This window comes from Trichechus manatus, unplaced genomic scaffold (genome assembly GCF_000243295.1).
Source record: "Trichechus manatus latirostris isolate Lorelei unplaced genomic scaffold, TriManLat1.0 scaffold00035, whole genome shotgun sequence".
Lineage (NCBI taxonomy): Eukaryota > Metazoa > Chordata > Mammalia > Sirenia > Trichechidae > Trichechus > Trichechus manatus.
This window is the reverse complement of record NW_004443971.1, coordinates 8,117,622-8,138,749: the sequence shown is the minus strand read 5'-3', so window position 1 is coordinate 8,138,749 and position 21,128 is coordinate 8,117,622. Positions and strand designations below refer to the sequence as shown.

At 42.2% G+C, this 21,128-nt stretch overlaps 1 protein-coding gene and 1 pseudogene across 1 annotated transcript in view; one reads left to right on the top strand and one right to left on the bottom strand.

Annotated features, from left to right (window-relative positions):
• The window catches only part of FCAMR (Fc alpha and mu receptor), a 27,846-nt gene extending 24,787 nt beyond the window's left edge, over nucleotides 1-3,059 (bottom strand). The window contains exons 1-2 of the mRNA XM_023730257.1: nucleotides 2,985-3,059; nucleotides 1,971-2,031 (exon numbers count right to left, since the gene is read on the bottom strand). Coding sequence (XP_023586025.1) covers nucleotides 1,971-2,031; nucleotides 2,985-3,059 — 136 coding nt within the window. The remainder of the gene's footprint in view (nucleotides 1-1,970; nucleotides 2,032-2,984) is intronic.
• Nucleotides 3,060-3,092: 33 nt separating this feature from the next.
• Nucleotides 3,093-9,451, top strand: LOC111820354 (negative regulator of P-body association-like; annotated as a pseudogene).
• Nucleotides 9,452-21,128: the final 11,677 nt, after the last annotated feature.

Genomic DNA, 21,128 nt, shown 5'->3' with positions numbered 1-21,128 from the left:
AAAAAAAAAAATGGATCAAAGACCTAAATACAAAACCAAAAACTATAAAACATTATAGAAGAAAAAATAGGGTCAGTGCTAGAGACCCTAATACACAGCATAAATAGGATACAAACCATAACTAACAATACACAAACACCAGAAGAGAAGCTAGATAACTGGGATCTCCTAAAAATTAAATACTTATGCTCATCAAAAGACTTCACCAAAAGAGTAAAAGGAGAACCTACAGACTGGGGAAAAAATTTTAACTATGACAAATACAACAAAGATCTAACTTCTAAAATCTATAGGAAAATCCAACACCTCTACAACAAAAAGACAAACAATTCAATTGAAAAATGAGTAAAGGATATGAGCAGACACTTTACCAAAGAAGACATTCTGGCAGCTAACAGACACATGACAAAATGCTCACAATCACCAGCCATTAGAGAAATGCAAATCAAAACTACAATGAGATACCGTCTCACCCTGGCATTACCTACATGAATTAAAAGAAAAAAAAAAAGAAAATAACAAATGTTGGAGAGGCTGTGGGGTGATTGGAACACTTATGCACTGCTGGTGGGAATGCAAAATAGTATAATTTTGGAAAGCAAAATGGTGCTTCCTTAAAAAGCTAGAAATATAAATACCATACAATCCAGCCATCCCACTCCTAGGAATATATCCTAGAGAAATAAGAGCCATCACACAAATAGACATATGCACACCCATGTTCATTGCAGCATTGTTCACAATAGCAAAAAGATGGAAACAACCTAAGTGTCCATCAACAGATAAATGGATAAACAAGCTATGGTACATACACACAATGGAATAGCACACAACAATATAGAACAATGATGAATCTTCGAAACATCTCACAACATGGATGAATCAGAGGGCATTATGCTGAGTGAAGTAAGTCAATCGCAAAGGGACAAGCACCCCTCCGCTCCCTAGAAGTCTGAATTCAGGGCGCCTGCTCTCGGGAAAGGCTTTCTCTCTCCAAGGAACCAGGAAACCAACTGAAGAGACAAGAACCTTCCCCACAAGCTGAGAGAGAGAGAGGAAAGCCTTCCCCTAGAGCTGGCGCCCTGAATTCAGACTTCTAGCCTCCTGAACTGTGAGAAAATAAATTGTTATTCGTTAAAGCCACCCATTTGTGGTATTTTCGTTATAGCAGCACTAGATAATTAAGACAGTTAGTAGACGATTGCAAACTGCTTGTGCCACCCAGGGACCTCTGGGTACTGAGGTCACTATATCCTTCCGTGGCTCCACATCACCATGACAATAAAATCCTGACCCCACAGTGTGGAGAAGGGGCCATTTGCAATCTGAGTCTGATGTGTACCTGGTCAGCCTCACTGCACCAGACTGTGAGGACCTTTAAGGCAGGTTCCTGTCTTTCATCTCTCTGTCTCCAGTGCCTGGCACTTAGTAGGCCTTCAATAAATGTGTCTTGAATAAATAAGTAAATGAATAAATAGAATTTTTGTTTACCTATCTAGTTCCTTTGTAGACTCTGAACTCTTAGAGTAGGGCAGGGTCTTCAGCTTTATGGACCTGACACTTAAGTGTTTGTAGAATGAGTAGCAATGAAGCCCTGCTGCTTCTGCCTTTTGCACGCCCTGGGACCCTCATCCTGAAAACGCAGCCAACTTTCCGTCATCTACTTAAATGGAAGGGAACAGAAAATGGGCACTATTGAAACATGAATATTCTAGAAATCATTACATCAGGCACATAGCCTGTCATGTGAGCTCTTTACCTCCCCCATCTCCTCTGGACCAAATCTGACCTCTCCCAGGATCCACTGTCTGGCCCCAGATCCCAAGAGAGAAAGCCATGGATATGCCCGCATTGCAAGGGAGCACCGGGTGCCTCTGCAGTGCTGGTCAGGAATCTCTGTAGCCTGGAAGACTGGGATCTGGGTTTGCATGGTTCTGCATGCTCACAACCAGGGCTGTGTTTGGACTCACCTTGCAGCAGACACAGGGTGAGGAGGAGGGGCATTTTCCATCCTGCGCTCTGGTTGGTGACCTGCAAAAGACACTAAGTGAGAGGAGGCTCAAGAGGAGCAAGCAGCAGGGACCTGGGTCTCAGTTTGCCCATCTGTACAGAGTAGGGGCTGGATTGCTCACATCTAAGAGCAAGACAAAGAGTCCCTGGGTGGCACGAACAGTTAAGCGCTTGACTATTAGCCGAAAGGCTGGCTGTTCCAACTCACCCAGAGGCACCTCGGAAGATAGGCCTGGTGATCTGCTTCTGAAAGATCATGGCCTTGAAAACCCTCTGAAGCAGTTCTTCTCTGCACACATGGGGTCACCATGAGTCAGAATCAACTCGACAGCAGCTAATAACAACAACAGCAAAAGCAAGACAAGAAGTACCCTCTCTGAGAGAAGTTGGACTCCATCCTCACACTTCTGATTATTCATATGTGGCCTCGGTCACAGTCACCAAGGCTAAAATTCCCCTACCCTTGAAGTTCCTGTGTTCAGAAGCGGTGAAACTCCCTCTGTGGGATTCCAGCCGAGTTCCCGCTTGCCAGTATGGAGCCCTGAACTCAGGGGAGAGCATCGTGGGGTGGAAAGACCACATGCTTACAAGTTCAGATCTTAGTTGAAATTGCAGGACCTTGGAAAAGTTACTCAGCCTTGGGGGTTTGTTTCCTCATCTGTAGGACAGGGGATGAGAAAAAGTGTACAGGTGTTGTTGTACAATTTATATGAGAAAGCTGTTAAAAGTGTCTGACAGCCTGCCTGGCATAGAGTGGTCCTGTGCCCTTCTCTCCTCACCCCTTCCTCTTTGCAGAAGAGGAATTGATTCCGTCAGTGGAAGCTTTCTGTTTCACTGTTGCTGAGCCTTCGGGCAGCAATAAGGAGTTAAAAATTCACACTCTGGCCAAGTAATTGTCTGCACAGGGTCTGTTCCAGGTCCTATTCTGCTTCTTCTCCACAACTTCCAGAAAGCCCTCCCTGCCCCAAGTCTACACTGATCTTTCCCTTGCGCTGGTGTCTCCCAGTGGCCTGGGGAGCAGCTTGAGGGCAGGACTTTTTCTCATTCATCTCTCCCCCCAGCCTCTGACACGGGGTCCAGCCATGGCAGGTGACGATGCACAGCTACAGTGAACAAGAACCTACCACTCTCTAGTGTATACCATACTGACCACTATTAAATGGTTCTTTTATTGCTTGCCAATTAAAAAGACAGAGATTGTACATTATCCTTCTTTTGTACTCCCCAAAGAGTACTCATGGATACCGTTTTATTAAAAATCTGCTCTTCAAATCTATCTACTGCTTGCAGTTCCTGGAACCTATAGATTAAGAGAGAGACAGAGAGAAAGAAACAAACTAAATTTAGCCATTTAGCCATTGTATTTCCTTCCTACTCTAATACTTCTTGCCTTTGAGTTGATTCTGACTCATAGTAACCCTATAGGACAAGATAGTACAGCCCCATATGGTTTCCAAGGCTGTAAATCTTTATGGAAGTAGACTGCCACATCTTTCTCCTGTGGAGCAGCTGGTGGGTTGGAACTGCTGACCTTTTGGTTAACAGCTCCCTCTACTCTAATACATACTTCACTAACATTAAGAATGGAGTCCCTGGGTGATGCAAAGGGTTAATGTCTTCAGCTGCTAACCAACAGGTTTAAGGTTCAAGTCCACCCAGAAGTGCCTCAGAAGAAAGGCCTGGCAATCTATGTCTGAAAAAATCAGTCACTGAAAACCCTGTGGAGCACAGTTCTACTCTGACACACATGGGGTCACCATGAGTTGGAGTCAACTCAACGACAACTTTTTTTTTTTAATGTTAAGAACAGATGCTGATAGTCAATGGTTTGACCCAAGGTGAGGACTCCAAAACAGAGGAGAAAACCAAAAAGGAGAGAAAAGGCAATAGGGGTAAAACTGGCAGAGGAAGTAGGGGAAGGAGGAGAGGAAATGAAGAGTGGGAGGTAAAAAAGGAGAAGGGAAAAGAGAGGAGAGAAAGGGAGACATGTGAAGAGTCCATGGGTTGACCCAACAGTTCAAGGTGTCCACCTCTGCTTGCCTCTGCCCATTCACTTCCATAAGGCCTTTGACTGCTCTTTGCAGTTAGAGCCCCAAGTGGTCAGATTTCAAGAAGTCCACAGGCTCCTTACACCTCCTTCTGTGCCTTCCCTTAGCAACCCCCACTGCATGGGCACTGCCAGCCTCCTCAGACCCCTCCCTGCCTCCTACAGTACCTGGCTGGCTGCCTTCACCTGGAGACTGTCCCAGGGAGTGCCTGCACCTAATCTCTGCTGTTTGATTTGTATTCGCCAAGCCCAGGCTAAGGCTGTGGCTGGCATCTGGCTTCCCTCTAGGCTAATTCTTCTGCAACGGCAAGTGCTGGCACAGCACACGTTGGGGCCAAAGTATGGGCACCACACCTCCCTGTTCCTCTGACATCCAATGGTGCGGCAACCTCAGCTTCACGAGCAGGTGCCACCTCAGCAGGGCAATGAGGAAGCTCCGAGTGTGAGAGAAAAAGTCTTTAGAGGGTTTACAGGCTTGATTGGAGGCTGGAAGAATAACATTCACCAGAATTTCTCCCAGTCCCCTCCTTGCTGGTGACCTTCAGATAACATTTCTCCAGAAGACTCAGTGTCCCAACTCAGCAGTTTGGGCCCACAGGCCTCTGTGACAGCACACAACATTTCAGGGGGTGAGGGGCATACTGGGGACTCTCTTGGCCCTCTGGTCTTGCTGGGAAGGGCATCTGCCTCATGTTCAGCACAGGCTGGTGTAGGACTCTCCGGATCCCTACTGTCCCTTGGAGGTCCACTGAGGAGCAGATAAGAAGGGAAGGGACAGTATGACATAGAGACAAAAGCACAGAGCCAGGACTCAGGAGGGTCTGCTTTGCCTGTGGCTAACGAAATGAGTGACCTTGAGCAGTGTGCTCCTTTCCTCTCCACTATAAAAAAAGATCTTGACTGTATGATCTCCAAGCTCCCGCCTCTTTACAGCATTTGTTGGTTCTAAGTTATCCAGAGCCCTCTAAGGAAACGTGCACTTCGGTGGGAGGGAAGGTGGGGTGAATAGAAGAATAGGGAGGTAGAGGGAGGAACTATGACCGGAACTCCAGAATCCTTACCTGGCCTCCTGGAATGAGCCCAGCCTGCTCTGGGAAGAGAGTCTTTGTGCATGCTTAACAGCTGCTGTTGCAACTTACCACCCATATTCAGAGACAAGACCCCAACCTTGGGGAGAAAACCTCATCTCACCTTCTGTTCTCTAGGCTTGGCTGGGGCTTCTCCATCCATCTCAACCCAGAAATCAGTCCCCTTGGACTTTTCTTTTGATCTCCTTGAGTTGCTGGTTTTTGAAAGTCTTCTTTAAATCTTGAGGTGGAGAAGGTAGTGTGGTGTGTTGGATAGAAGCTGTACTTATCACTAAAACATCTGGGTACAAGGCATAGGTCTGCCACTAACCTCTCTGCAACTTTCAATAAGTCACTTCTCTCGAGGTTTGGTTTCTATGACTTATAAGAGGGAGCCAGTCCAGACCCCTTGTTTTTCTTACTGTCACTTATTGTAGCAGAAATTTCCCAGTGGTGGTGACAGTGGCTTTAAGGACACACACTGATCCATGTACCCCCACCCCCCACTTCCCCTCCACTCCAGGGTCCCAGACTTTTTGGGATGCCCCGGTTTTGCCGGTCCATTCAGCATCTCCCAGACAAGTGATGCAATGACCTGGGCAGGCGAAAAGGGAAACTTCAAAACTGGAGAGAGGAATTCCCCTGCTGTCTGCCCGACAGCTGGTGCACTCCAGCTGACCTGGCCCCTCCAGCTCATACAGAGAGGCAGTTTGGGCCCTGTGGGTCACTGGTTCCACTTTAACTACATGGGCTGGTGGTTATTAATTCCTGCCTTGGACAAAGCACAATGCCATAAAACAGTGATCTTCATGAAGAGAGAATACTAACAAGTATAGCATACCCAGATGGATGACACAGTTAAAAAACACCTCAATATTTCCTTTTGGAAAATATTTTATGGGTGAGGTTTTCCTTGTAAAAGGTGTGGTCTACCAATGGACAAATTTCTAGAAACACACTACCTATCTAAACCAATGCAAATTGTTGTTGCTGTTGTTAGGTGCCGTCGAGTCAGTTCCAACTCATAGCGACCCTATGTACAACAGAACAAAACACTGCCCAGTCCTGTGCCATCCTCAAGATCGTTGTTATACTTGAGACCATTGTTACAGCCACTGTGTCAATCCATCTCTTTGAGGGTCTTCCTCTTTTTTGCTGACCCTCTGCTTTACCAAGCATGTGTCCTCCAGGGACTGATCCCTCCTGATAACATGTCCAAAGTATGTGAGACGAAGTCTCACCATCCTAGCTTCTAAAGAGCATTCTGGCTATACTTCCTCCAAGACAGATTTGTTCTTTCTTGGGGCAGTCCATGGTATATTCAACATTCTTCGCCAACATCATAACTCAAAGGCGTCAACTCTTCTTTGGTCTTCCTTATTCACTGCCCAGTTTTTGCATGCATATAAGGCAATTGACAACACCATAGCTTGGGTCAGGTGCACCTTAGTCCTTAATGTTACATCTTTGCTTTTTAACACTTTAAAGAGGTCTTTTGCAGCAGATTTGCCCAATGCAATGCGTTGTTTGATTTCTTGACTGCTGCTTCCATGGATGTTGATTGTGGATCCAAGTAAAATGAAATCCTTGACAACTTCAGTCTTTTCTCTGTTTATCATGATGTTGTTTACTGGTCCAGTTATGAGGATTTTTGTTTTCTTTATGTTGAGGTGTAAACCATACTGAAGGCTGTAGTCTTTGATCTTCATCGGTAAGTGCTTTAAGTCCTCTTCACTTTCAGCAAGCAAGGTTGTGTCAACTGCACATCACAGGTTGTTAGTAAGTCTTCCTCCAGTCCTGATGCCCTGCTCTTCTTCATATAGTCCAGCTTCTCAGATTATTTGCTTGGCATACAGATTGAATAAATATGGTGAAACGATACATACACCTTTCCTGACTCTAATCCACACAGTAACCACAAATAAAGGTAGAAAATTTGAACAAACCCTTAACAAAAGAAGAAATTGAAGATGTCTGTTAGTTATCTAGTGCTGCTATAACAGAAACACCACAAGTGGATGGCTTTAACAAACAGAAATTTATTCTTTCATAGTTTAGGAGGCTAAAAGTCTGAACTCAGGGCGTCAGCTCCAGAGGAAGGCTTTCTCTCTCTGTTGGCTCTGGGGGAAGGTCCTTGTCAGCAATCTTCCCCTGGTCTAGAAGCTTCTCAGTGTAGGGACTTGGAGTCCAAAGGATGTGCTCCACTCTGGGCACTTCTTTCTTTGTGGCATGAGGTCTCTATCTCTCTGCTCGCTTCTCTCTCCTTTTACCTCTTGTAAGATAAAAGATGACGCAGGCCATGCCCCAGGGAAATTTCCCTTACATGGGATCATCGGGCTTACATCCAGCTGTGACCTGAGTAAGGGTATTGCATCCCATCCTAATCTTCTTTAACATAACCTAATCTTGCCTCATTAAGCATAGGCAGCAATTAGGATTTACAACACATAGGATAATTCCATCAGATCACAAAATGGAGGACAACCACACAATACTGAGAATCATGGCCTAATTAAATTGACACTTTTTTTGGGGACACAGTTTAATCCATAACCGTGTCATAAAACAAACAAACAAACAAAAGCCCCCGCCCAGATGGCTTCACTAGAGAATTCTACCAAACATTCAGAGAAGTGTTGACACCAATTCTACTCACATTATTCCAGAACATAGAAAAGGAATGAACACTCCTTAATTCATTCTATGAAGCTAGCATAACCCTGATACCAAAGCCAGGCAAAGACACCACTAAAATGGAAAATTACAGGCCAATATCCCTCAAGAGTATAGATGTATAAATTCTTGACAAAATTCTAGAATAATAAATAAAAAAACCCACACAACTTCATGATCAAGTGGGATTCATACCAGGTTCAACATTAGAAAATCAATCAATGTAATTCACCACATAAATAAAACAAAGGAAAAGAATCACATGATCCAAAATTTCTCAGCAAAATAGGAATAGAAAGGAAATTGCTCAACATAATTAAGAGCATATAGGCAAAACCAACAGCCCACATTATTCTCAATGGAGAAAGATTGAGAGCATTCCCCTTGAGAATGGGAACGAGACAAGGATGCCCTTTATCACCACTCTTATTCAATATTGTACTGGAAGTCCTAGCTAAAACAATAAGGCAAGAAAGGGAAATAAGGGATATTAAAATTGGAAAGGAAGAAGTAAAACTATCCTTATTTGCCGATGACATGATCCTATACATAAAAAATCCCAGAGAATCCACAAGAAAGTTACTGGAACTAAAAGAAGGATTTGGTAAAGTGGCAAGGTACAAGACCAACACAAAAAAGTCAGTTGGGTTCCTCTACACTAATGAGGAGGACTCTAAAAAGGAAATTAAGAAATCAATACCATCTATCATAGCCCCAAAAGGATAAAATACCTAGGAATAAACTTATCCAGGGTTGTAAAAGACTTATACAAGGAAAACTATAAAACACTACTACAAGAAACTAAAAGAGATCTATAAAAATGGAAAAACATCCCATGCTCATGGGTTGGAAGACTTAACATTGTGAAATGTCAACACTACCAAAAGCAACCTATAGATATAATGCAATCCTGATACAAATCCCAAAAACATTCTTTAATGAAACAGAAAACCTAATCTCTAACTTTATATGGAAAGGAAGGAGACCCTGAATAGCTAAACCAATATTCAAAAAGAACAAAGTAGTAGACCTCACACTTTCTGATCTCAAAACTTACTATGCAACCACAGTAACCAAAACAGCCTAGTACTGGTTCAATGACAGACACAAAGACCAATGGAATAGAATTGAGAACCCAGAAGTAAATCCATCCATCTATGGGCAGTTGATCTTCGACAAATGGTCAAAGTCCATTCAATGGAGAAGAAACAATCTCTTTAACAAATGGTGCTGGCAAAACTGGATATCCATGTATAGAATAATAAATCTGTATCCATACCTCACACCATGCACAAAAACTAACTAAAAATGGATCAAAGACCTAAATGTTAAAGCTAAAACTCTAAAGCTCCTGGAAGATAACATAGGGTCAAAACCAGGGGATCGGTGCCTGGAGGGGCCTCGCCACCATCTCAAGTCTCTCAGACTCATCAGGGCCCACCAGAGAGAGTTGATACTCAGGTTTTATAATCCTTACAGGGGATAAACCTCGTGCCTCAGGGTGATCCATCCTCCCACCTGGAAAAGTGGGAAGACAAGCCTCCAAAAAATCGCTGCTAAAGGAACCCCCAACAGAGGTAATACCCCTCTCCCCTCTGCACCACTTCCGGTGTCACCAGGCCTGAAGTCGCATGCTCCTCCTCTAGAGAAGTAGTAGAATGTACTTTTCCTACCTCAAACCAGTCTTTGATAGATTTCAGTATGACTTCATTTCCTTGGTGCATTCGTAAAATGAGGAGTATTGACATCGCCACCCTGCTTTTACTGATGTCCTGCACCTGGGATGTTGTGATTCTTAACTCTTATGATGTAATCAGTGTAATTCCACCACCTGATGTTGGATGAATTCTAGTACATTGGCAAGATCAAGTTGTGGACCTGTTAGATTAAAGGCTATAGCCTGAATCATGGTGAACTCACCAATGCAAATAACACCTGTGAGACGGTCCTGCAGAAGCCAACCAGTACTCTCTTTTGGTGACAGCCAGTCCTTGCTGTATATCTTTGAATTCCTATAAATCCACTAAAATCCCAATAAATTTTGCTTCTCATTGCTATGTTAGATCTATATGACCAATATCCAATAAATTGTGAATTTTCAGAAAATGTGTCATGAGAACTCCAAACATAAAATATTACTAGAGTCATTGCCAAAATATGATCTTCTTCCTACAAGTGACCACTTTCTCATTCATTGTAGTGTCAAAATAACAGAAAAGTGGGAGTAGGGGTAAAATTAAAAAAAAAATTATTCCCAACATCTTCTATTTACCTTACTGTCATTTTCCTATGTTATCTGCATCTTATCATACTAGCCCTCATCCCATATTCTTCTACATATTATCTCTTTTCCTGGTCAAGATAGATGGTGTGCTTGTTATTTGTAATTGTCTGCTTTCTCTCTAAAATACTCAGTATTAAATAAGTAGGATATCTTAATTAAAAACATTTATAAATATTATAGTGAAGAAATGCAAGGAGAATGAGAAAACTTTAGTCAGCAGCTTTCAATATTTCACATAGTTCATGAAATGTTCAGATATTAGAGATTTACATGGAAATTGTATATAGGCTATAACTGTCAGCCAGGGATGTAGACAAGAGAACTTTTGTCTTCTGAATTAAAATAAATGACAGGTGAATTTTTCTAAGCATATAGTATATCTGAAAATGTGAGATAAACATGGCCCATCTACTAAAATATGAGATAATCATGTAATTTGTTCAAATACATAAAGTTGACATTAGACAAAACAACAACAACAAAAAACTAGGGGACCTAATTTCCAGCATAAATAATCTATAAAACAAAACCAGAAATGCACGAATAACAGAAGATAAGTTAGATAACTGAGACCTCCTAAAAATTAAATACTTATGTTCATCAAAATACTTTACCAAGAGAGTAAAAATAGAATCTACAGACTTGGAAAAAATCTTTGGCAATGACATATCTGATAAGGGTCTAATCTCTAAAATATATAACTTCAACAACTCAACAACAAAAAGACAAACAATTAAATCAAAAAATGGGCAAAGGACATGAACAGATACCAAAGAGAACATTCAGGGGTCCAACACATACATGAAAAGCTACTTGCAATCATGAGCCAGTGGAGAGATGCAAATCAAAACTACAGTGAGAGACTATCTCACCCCTGCAAAAATGGCAATGATCAAAAAACAGAAAACAACAAATGCTGGCGAAGTTGTGGGGGATTGAAACTCTTATACATTACTGGTAGGATTGTAAAATAGTACAACCACTATGAAAAATAGTATGGCGCTTCCTCAAAAAGCTAGAAATAGAAGTACCTTATGATCCAGCAATCTCACTCCTAGGTATACAGCCTAGAGATATAAGAGCAGTGACATGAACAGACATATGCACACCCATGTTCATTGCAGCATTATTCACAATAGCAAAAAGATGGAAACAACCTAAGTGGCCATCAATGGGTGAATGGATAAACAAATTATGGTACATACATACAATGGAATACTATGCAACTATAAAGAATAATGAGAAGTCCACAAAACATCTTATAACATAGATGAATCTGGAGGACATTATGCTGAGTGAAATAAGTCAATCACAAAAAGAAAAATATTGTATAGCCCCACTATTATAAAAAGTCAAGAATAGATTTACACACAGAAAGCAACATTCTTCGATAGTTACCAAGGAGGGAGAGGGAGGGGGGATCACTTTCTAGATAGTAGACAATTGTTACTTTTGGTGATTGGAAAAGCAATCGCAAATATGGGCGAAGTAAGCACAACCTGACCAAGGTAAATAAAGACACTATAAAGTACACGAGAAAAAGGAGAATTTCTGTAAATATTATATACAATTTTGCAACAACAGTAAAAACAACCAAAAAATATGTATGTGGTTACTTAGGTTGATATGGATGCATATATGTGTATAGGAAGTCATATTCAAGTAAATGCATGTGCATGTATAGGTGTATCTGTAGGCATATGTATACACATGTTTGTGTGCGCTGCATCTATATCCACATGTATAACAAACCACATAGCGGGCACAGTTACTAAGGCTTCCTAGATATATCCAAACAACGTGAGGGATTGGTTTGCTGGGTCAAAAGGTTTGTGACCAGAGTCTTGAGGGACAATTTAGTCAATTGGCATAACGTAGTTCACAAAGATAATGTTCTACATAGTAGTTTGATGAGTAGTACCTGGGGTCTTTAAAGCTTTCGAGCAGCCATCTAAGATACAACTATTGGTCTTTACTTGTATGGAACAAAAAAGAATGAAGGAAATCAAAGGCTCAGAGAAGAAACTAGCCCATGGGACTAATAGTCACAGGAACCACAACCTCTTCTAACCTGAGGCCAAAAGAACTAGATAGTGCCCGGCTACCACTACTAGCCATTCTGACAGGGACACAATAGAAGATCTTGGATAGAATGGGAGAAAAATGTAGAAAAAACTTGAATTCCTAAAAACGGCCAGAATTACTGGATGGATAGAGACTAGAGGACCCCCTGAGACTATCGCCTTTGAACTTGGAATTGAAGCTATTTCTGCAGGTCACCTTTCAGCCAAATAATAGGTTGGCTTATAAAATAAACCGTATCACTCATGAGTAATGTGCTCCCTTAAACAATTAACTATATGAGACCGAATGGTCAGCATTTACCCAAAAGCAAAGATGAGAAGGCAAGGAAGGGAAAGGAAGCTAGATCAATGGAAACCGAACAAATAGAATGGAAATAATGAGAACATTGACACATTTTAAAAATTGTAACCAATGGTATGGAACAATTCGTATAAAAATTGTTAAAGGATAACCTTATTTACCAAGTAAACTTTCACCTAAAACACAATAAAATATTATTAAAAAAAAAAGATGTGATCGTGTGATCTTACCACTTCTGTTAGTTTTTAACTGGCATTAAAATGGCTGGCATAGTCTAAGCACTCAACAACTAAAGGACTCAGGGGGCGGAGGTGCTGCAGACTCTAGGAGTTAAGTACTCCTACCAGGACACTTGATAGACTTTATGGCATGGTAGAAGCAATTAGAAAAACACCTCTTCCTTAAAAAAAAAAAAAAAAAAGAAAGAATTTGGTATATTGCTGCACAATTTGAATAACCACAGGTGGCAGCATGTATTCTCCATGACCCCATTGGGAATAGGAATTGGGTCATTGAAAACAATAGGAGAGAGAGAAAAACAGCTCCATGCTTGGAGTGTGGTTAGGAAAACAGGGAAGTCTTGTGTATGTGTGTGTGCTAGTGAGTGTGTGTGCAGCTATGAGTGCTACTAACCCAGAGTATGCTCAGGAGCTCAAGATCTTTGCACCCTCCCACAGCATCTCATATAAGTTAGAATATATCTACAATGTGGATGGCACCCCCTTAGATGTTGCACCCCTTTGGGGCGGCACCTTGAGCAGTGCACAACCTGAAGATCTATAAGTGGCGGCCCTGCCTTCAGAGGCTCATCCCCAGAACTGAATGATTTCATGCAGATGGTGGAGAGGTAACTAATGTCCAACTAGATTCTCCCCTCCCAGCTTCTCAGGGAGCAGTATAGCATTGTGGTTGATCACATGGACTCTGGAGTCAGACCTCCAAGTTAATATCCCAGCTGTATTTTACTGGGAAGGTGACATGGTCAGGGTGCTTATCCTCTTTAAACCTCATTTTCTTAATCTGTAAAACAGGAGATAATAGCATCTACCACATAATGTTATTATGTGGATTAAATGAGATAATCCATGTAACTCAAAGTACCCAGTAGGCAGTAAATTTTCAGTAAATATTAGCTGCAATATTATTACATTAGATTACAGCAATGAGAACAGGCATCTTATAATAATCAAAGCCTCAAAAAATCCCTTTTGAGTGATTTTAGCTATTCAGGAGTCCATTTCTTCCTTTTATTTATTTATTTTTTGCCATCTTTTTGGCATTTTGGAGCCTTGGTGGCACGGCGGTTAAGAGCTCGGCTGCTAACCAAAAGGTCAGCAGTTTGAATCCACCAATTGCTCCTTGGAAACCCTATGGGACAGTTCTACTCTGTCCTAGAGGGTCACTATGAGTTGTAATCGAATCCACGGCAATGGGTTTGGTTCTGGTTTTGGGCATTTTAAAGATTAAAAAATAAATCAATTTGTCCAAAGATGCTTCTGGATTGACTTTGTATTTGTAAATGAATATTTGTCAAATTTTCAGCATTTTATAACTGATGTAGTCATTTTGCATTGTTAAGGGAATCATTTTCTATCTTATCTACTTCTGAACACTTTAAAGACTTTTTGATTACTATAGGCATAAACTATACTAAAATACAATTAGTTGCAATGCCCTGGACCGATTTTCAGAGTACTGACCCAGAGCCATGAGGGTCCTCTCTCTGAAGCTTTATGGGAGGGGAGCTCCCTACTGGCTACTACTCTTGGGGGTGTAACTGAATTCTTTTGCCCAGCACAAAGCCACAGGGGACTTCTCTGCATAAGTTACAGCCCTGTAACCTGATTTCCAGGCCCCAGACTCCAGAATCAGGCCAAATAATACATTTTACCAAATGTCAGATCTGGTTAGAGCTTTATCTACTCCTTGCCCACCTACTTACCGTCTCCTAATCTCAGTTTTAGCAAAGGATTTTATTTGCAAATCACACACGAAAGTCAAAATCAGAAAAAAGAAAATTAACCAACACAAGGAAAGCCGTTAGTGTAATAAAACAATCTATATTGCTCTTCCTTCTCCAAAACGTGTTTTGTAATGCATGATTAAGAGCAACGTACAAAGATGTTTTATGCACCCATTATGTCCGTGCCTCACCCAGTTTTGCTCCCTTCCTTGGTAGTAAATACTTACACCCCTCTTTATACGTTATTGTTATCTGTTGGAAAGGTACAACTTTCTCCCTAGCTCTGGCCAGAATACTGAGCACTGACAACACACTGTTTAAAAACACCCAGCTTGTTATAAGTCTTTGATCACTTACTTAGAACCTCAAAGAGGAAGGTGAACTATGTGACTTGTCACTCCTCCAAATGATAACAGAAGAAAGTATTTGTACAGTACAACTAATCATTTTATAATGGCATTTAGCAGGCTTTTACAGCCTCTGCGCCAGTTAGCTGATAGCAAAGCTTATAACCCAGCAACGTTCAACCCTCAAATACAGAAGATACTCCAGAGGCAGTAAGGAGAATGCTGAGGTGGTTTAAGTTCAAGTACAGACTGTCGGTGAAAGAATCCCAGGAGATCATTTGATAGATGGGAGTATGGTTCCCCAAGACCATTGCCGTAGCTCAGATCAAGATGGTGATATAAATCACTGTAGGAAAACATGATCACCACCTCTTGCATAATCTTTCTGGAGTGACTTGAGTCTGGGGATTGAAATAAATATATTGCTTACTGGTTGGAAATTACTTGGTTAAGATGCTATTTGGAATACACATTATTCTGAGGAAGTGTATACTAACCCTTCTAGGATGGGAGAGGCTCAGAATAGTTAATTTGCCATCAAGTGGTGGTTAGTCTTCTCAATGAATGGTGCTATATAGGGCACTCAGTGTTGATCTCTGTTGCTGGCAGGTTAGACATTCTTTAGCAAAAGAAACTAACTCAGCCTTGGTTAGCAGGAGCCTTGCTGCTGGGCCCAAGTATAGCCTTCATTCTTCACTCATGAGTCCCTTGTGCCAGCGCCAGGGTGACCAATGACTGAAGTTAGCTGACGTCAACTGGCCAAATCATCTGTCGCCTTGGTAGTTTGGAGCCTCTTCCATGATGGATACTCTCTGGTGAGCATAAACATATGATACAGAGATCTTCACAGTCATGTCTACTTCCATATGTCCATCCACATGCCACTACCCCAATCTTTCTCCATCCAGGTCTCTGTATATATTCTAACCTCAGGCCATTTTTCCTCTCACACAGAGTAAATGACCAGGTCCACTGTCCAAAGCTCTATCCATTGTGAGGACTTTCTCTTGCCAATGTTTTTCAAGGCCTCTCCTGAGAGAGGCTGTAGTACAGTTATTGTCCACTTTCAACTTGAACCCACACAACTGAACCAATTCATCCACAAACCAAGCTTGGGTTTTTTCCTCCTCCATCATCTGGTCATAAAGTATGCTCCTACTTGGCCCCTTATGAGCTAAGGGAGGGACACTGATTCAACAGTGGTAGTGAATATGAGGATCTATCTGTTCCTGCAGCTTGCTTGTGCCCCAAGTCCTACTTGTGCTCAGTCCCAGAGGTACCACTCTCAGCTTAAAATGAATTGCTGGTGGGCCGGCCTGGCCTTGTGATTTGGTAGTTTGATAGGTGGCAACTCATAATGAGAGTTCTAGGTGCATACTCATTTGGTGTCCTATGGTTGGGTGTTTTGAAGATAATTCAAAAGCAATTGCAGCAGTACATTGACAGGGAACTGCCAGAAGTTCAAACCAGATTGAGAAGAAGACATGCAATGAGAGATATCATTGCTGATGTCAGATGAATCCTGGCTGAAAGCAGAGAATACCAGAAAAATGTTTACCTGTGTTTTATTGACTGTGCAAAGGCATTCAACTATGTGGATAATAACAAATTATGGATAACCTTGTGAAGAATGGGACTTCTAGAACACTTAATTGAGCTCATGAGGAACCTGTACATAGATCAAGAGGCAGTTGTTCGAACAGAAGAAGGGGATACTGGATGGTTTAAAGTCAGGAAAGGTGTGCATCAGGGTTGTATCCTTTCACCATACCTATTCAATCTGTATGCTGAGCAAATAATCCAAGAAGCTGGACTATGTGAAAAAGAACGAGACATCAGGATTGGAGGAAGACTCATTAACAACCTTCGATATGTAGATGACACAGCCTTGCTTGCTGAAAGTGAAGAGAACTGAAAGCACTTACTGATGAAGATCAAAGACTACAGCCTTCAGTATGATTACACCTCAACCTAGAGAAAACAAAAATCCTCACAACTGGACCAATAAGCAACATCATGATAAACAGAGAAAAGACTGACATTGTCAAAGATTTCATTTTACTTAGATCCACAATCAATACCCATGGAAGTAGCAGTCAAGAAATCGGACAACACATTGTGTTGGGCAAAACTGCTGCAAAAGACCTCTTTAAAGTGTTGGAAAGCAAGGATGTCACTTTGAGGACTAAGGTGGGCCTAACCCAAGCCATGATATTTTCAGTCGCCTCATGTGCATACGAAAGCTGGACAATGAATAAGGAAGACAGAAGTATTGATGCCTTTGAATTATGGTGTTGGTGAAGAATGTTGAATATACAGTGGACTGCCAGAAGAACCAACAAATCTGTCTTGGAAGAAGTACATCCAGAATGCTCCTTAGAAGCAAGGATGGCAAGATTTTGTCTCAGGTATTTTGTACATGTTTTCGGGAAGGACTAGTCCCTGGAGAAGGACATCATGCTTGGTAAAGTAGAGAGTCAGCAAAAAAGAGGAAGACCCTCAACAAGATGGGTTGACACAGTGGCTGCAACAATGGGCTCAAACATAACGATTGTGAAGATGGTGCAGGACCGGGCAGTGTTTCATTCTGTTGTACATAGGGTCGCTATGAATCAGAACCAACTCGACGGCACCTAACAACAGCAACAACAACCACTCCTGCATCTTTAGATCCTTAAGGGTGGTACTACTATTCACAAACCCCCCACTATGTGATATTGTTTTGTATTTACTGTCTTGGCTGAGAATGGGACAGTTTCGTAGCCTTCCACTTGGTCTTTACCACTGTGGTAGCTCTTACCCCACAGAACAATGATCGAATGTTCCAGCTAACTAGTATGTCAATCTCAATTGAGGAACTGGAGAAATTACCACTGGGTGTTTCTGCAGACCCAGTGGACACACTATAAGCTTGACTGTGGCTAGGAATTTATTTATTACTTGACCCTGAAAGACCCTCACTCTAACCAGGAGGCCATGACAATGATTTGGTTCTCTGAATATCATGTCAATTTAGACTTATAGGTCCAACAGTTCTCAGAATATTTGGGAGTCCCCTTTCCCCAGTGTACAAATATCAGAATAAATGGCTGTGGGTCCTTTGAAAAGGACTGTCAGAATCTTTATTGTGTATATTTGCTGATGTGTTGCAGGGTTTTTTCTGCCAAGAAGAGCCCAGTCAGTGGGTTCTGAGTCTGAAAACTGACTCAGGTTCAGAAAATGAGCAAGGGATCATAACATTTATTGGGGCTACTGTCCTCACAAACTCCTTGTCATCCATCCTTGACTACTTATACAAATCGAGTAATACCCTTGGTTGAGTATCTATTTGCCTCTAGAGACACCATGTTCTCCGGGAAGCAAGCTCCCTTGATAATTGCATCCACCTGACTTCTGCAGTTAAGTGCCACCACCTGGCCTCTATTTGTTCTGGGTCTCTCTTCCCCATTGGTGTCAGTGAACCAAATTGGTTACCTCTCCCACCATCAGCCCTGGTTTACAAAAGAGAGCCCCAACTTATTTTTTTAGTGTTGCTGGTGTCCTTCTCACTAGCTCATTTCTCTTTGCGTTTGTGAACGGTGTATCAGGCCTTCCCTTCCCACGGAATAGAATCGTCTGGTAGCTCTTCCAGTCTCATGATATATCCACTCTAGCACGCTCACTTGCCTGAGCTTTTTCATTTCTTCCTCCACTGTCTGCTGGGGCAGTGCTGTCATTTCAACTTCAACTTTCCTGCGCCATCACTTTCCCTATGCTGCTAGGAGCTGTTTTAATAGTGAAGTCACATCATTTCATGGGGTCCTTGCCAAGGTGTTAAATACTGTATGTCAGGAGAGTACTCCCAAATCAACCAACTCCTATCTTATGTTCCAGCCCCCCTGATCCAGTCCCTTCCAAAGCCGGTCCCACATGAACCCCTCTGGCTTTTGCTAGTACACACTGGCTAGGACTTATAGCTGATTTGGAGTCTGATCCCTTTCTTTCTTATCAGGCCCAGCATATCCCTGGCTGGGCTATGCTCTGTCTTAACCCAAGTTATAAGCTTAGTTATCAGGAGGGAACATGGAGTGGGGAGCAACTTCTGCACTGTCTTTAAGCAAGGAAGGGGAGGGAGGGGTACTAGTTCTTAATAGGGCAAGGTGGACCAATTCTGTAGGCTCAGAGGGTTTAGAAGACTCTAGGGGGTTCGAGGAAACCTTGGTGGCATGGTAGTTAAGAGCTACATCTGCTAACCAAAAGGTTGGCAGTTCAAATCCACCAGGTGCTCCTTGGAAACACTATGGGGCAGTTCTACTTGACGGCAATGGGTTTGATTTTTTTGATTTATAGGGGGTTCAGAATTTGTAAGGTATCAACCCAGATGTTCCCATCCTAAATTGTATGGTCCTATTTCTATCCAAAATATCTCCATTCTCTTTAAACTTAAGCTTTTATGTATCTATGAAATAGAAAGGGCAAAGCCAACTCTCCTTTTACAAAGAGATTGTCATGCAAGTTGCCCAGCTTGCCTGAAATCCCACAGAAGTCAATAACAAGGGGACCTCAAGGGACATTCCGGGATGGATTACCCAATATGCAAGGTACACACAGGCTTGCTTGTGTTTACTTACTAATCTGTAGTGCAAAATTTCACGTGTTTTTTACCACATCTTGGGTATGGTGAAATTCATGTTTATTGAATGTCTCCTTTAGGCATTGCAACAACCCAATATCCCTACTATATAGATAAGAGTCCTGGGTACCTATGACTCTGTTCCACTGCCTGTGCCCAGCTAGTGTTTTGAAAGAGATTTCCTTGTACTCCAGGGAAAAAAGAAAAAGCAAAAAACAGAAACTATCGGATTCTCCCAGTCTTCAGGGATTGCTGTTGTTTTTTAATGAAGACTGCAGTTGACTGTTAATGACTTGTCCACGCTATTTTTGCAAAGTGTGTATTCCGATTCTGTTATCTCTGCAGTCAGTCAGTCGCCTGACAAATTTCACCAAAAAAAAAAAAAAAAAAAGAATAAAATGTGTGCTGGCCCTTTAAATTTCTTCTACTGGAAGAAGCCATTCCTTCAAAAGGGCTGAAATTACTGTAATTGTCTGCATCTGGTCCCTCGGGGTTTTTGGACCAACCCAACTGTGCAAACTGTGCATCTCTAAGACCTTGGAGGGCAAGGCTTCATTGCCCGCCCTGGCGCCAGCCAGCTGCTCTAAGAACACAAGCCACCATCCCCACCACTGCGGGGGAGCTGAGAAATGGGGTGGTAGCTGGTTGGCACGTGTGGCTCACCTAGGAAAGACCAGCAGCCTTTCCGTTCATCTGGCATTCCCGTGTTCGGTTTATGTATCTGATCAGGTTCCAGAGTTCCAGAATAGTTGGTTCCAATTGCTCTTTCCAGTGTGTTGTTTTGGTGTCCAGACCGACCTCTAGAGTTTTCTACTCTGCTACTTTGCATCAGTGAGAGTGTTTTGAGCAGGGTATTGGCTGTGAGCAAATGTACTGGAGGGAGAACATCTGAAAAACTGTGACAGTACCCAAAGGTAATGAAGTTGGGATGGGAGCCATGAGGCCAAACTAGTCAAGTCAGGGGTGGAGAAGGGGTGAAGAGAAAAAGGGATTGATTTAACAAATCCTCAAGTATTGACCAAAAAACTACAATGTACCGTACACTATACTGGGTGCTGCATGTGGACTAGTGAACAAAACAGGTATGATCCTGCCCTCATGGAGTCTGGTGGGGAAAGGGATATTAAACCAATTAGCATAGAAACAAATATGTAATTAAAAATTCTGATAACTATTGGGAAGGAGAAAAGTAGGGCCCTAAGAAAGTGGTCCAGGATAGGTCTGGAATAAGAGTATGCAATCTTAGGATTGCTCGGCTCTTCTGATGGGAGAGAAGCCCATCTCCTTGTTCAAAGCGATCTTTGGTCCCCTGCCCAGCCCCTGCCAGCTGCTGGTTAGACTCGGGTGAGAATCTGAACTGGGCTTTTGGGTGGTTTCAGTCTTGAAGCACCCTCTAGACTTAAGTAAAGGAAGCAGCCCTAGAGATGGTGAGAGCTTGAAAGAGAGGGAGGTGGGGAAGCAAAGGAGAAGAAATCTTTTAAATTGAGACCTATTCTAGGGATGGATGACGTAGTCCTTTTCCTGGACTGAAGAAAAGTCCTCAGAGACCTGTGCTAACAGGGTTGGGGAGAAGGGTTAAAGTGAGTGCCCTTAACCTCCCAGACCAAGTACATACCTACACCGTAGCCAAGAAAATAGATAATGAGCCTGGAACCATTACACTGCTCTACATGCTTTTATTCATTTACTCTTCACAAAAACCACATGAGAAGGTGCTAGCAGTACTGTATTTTAGAGACA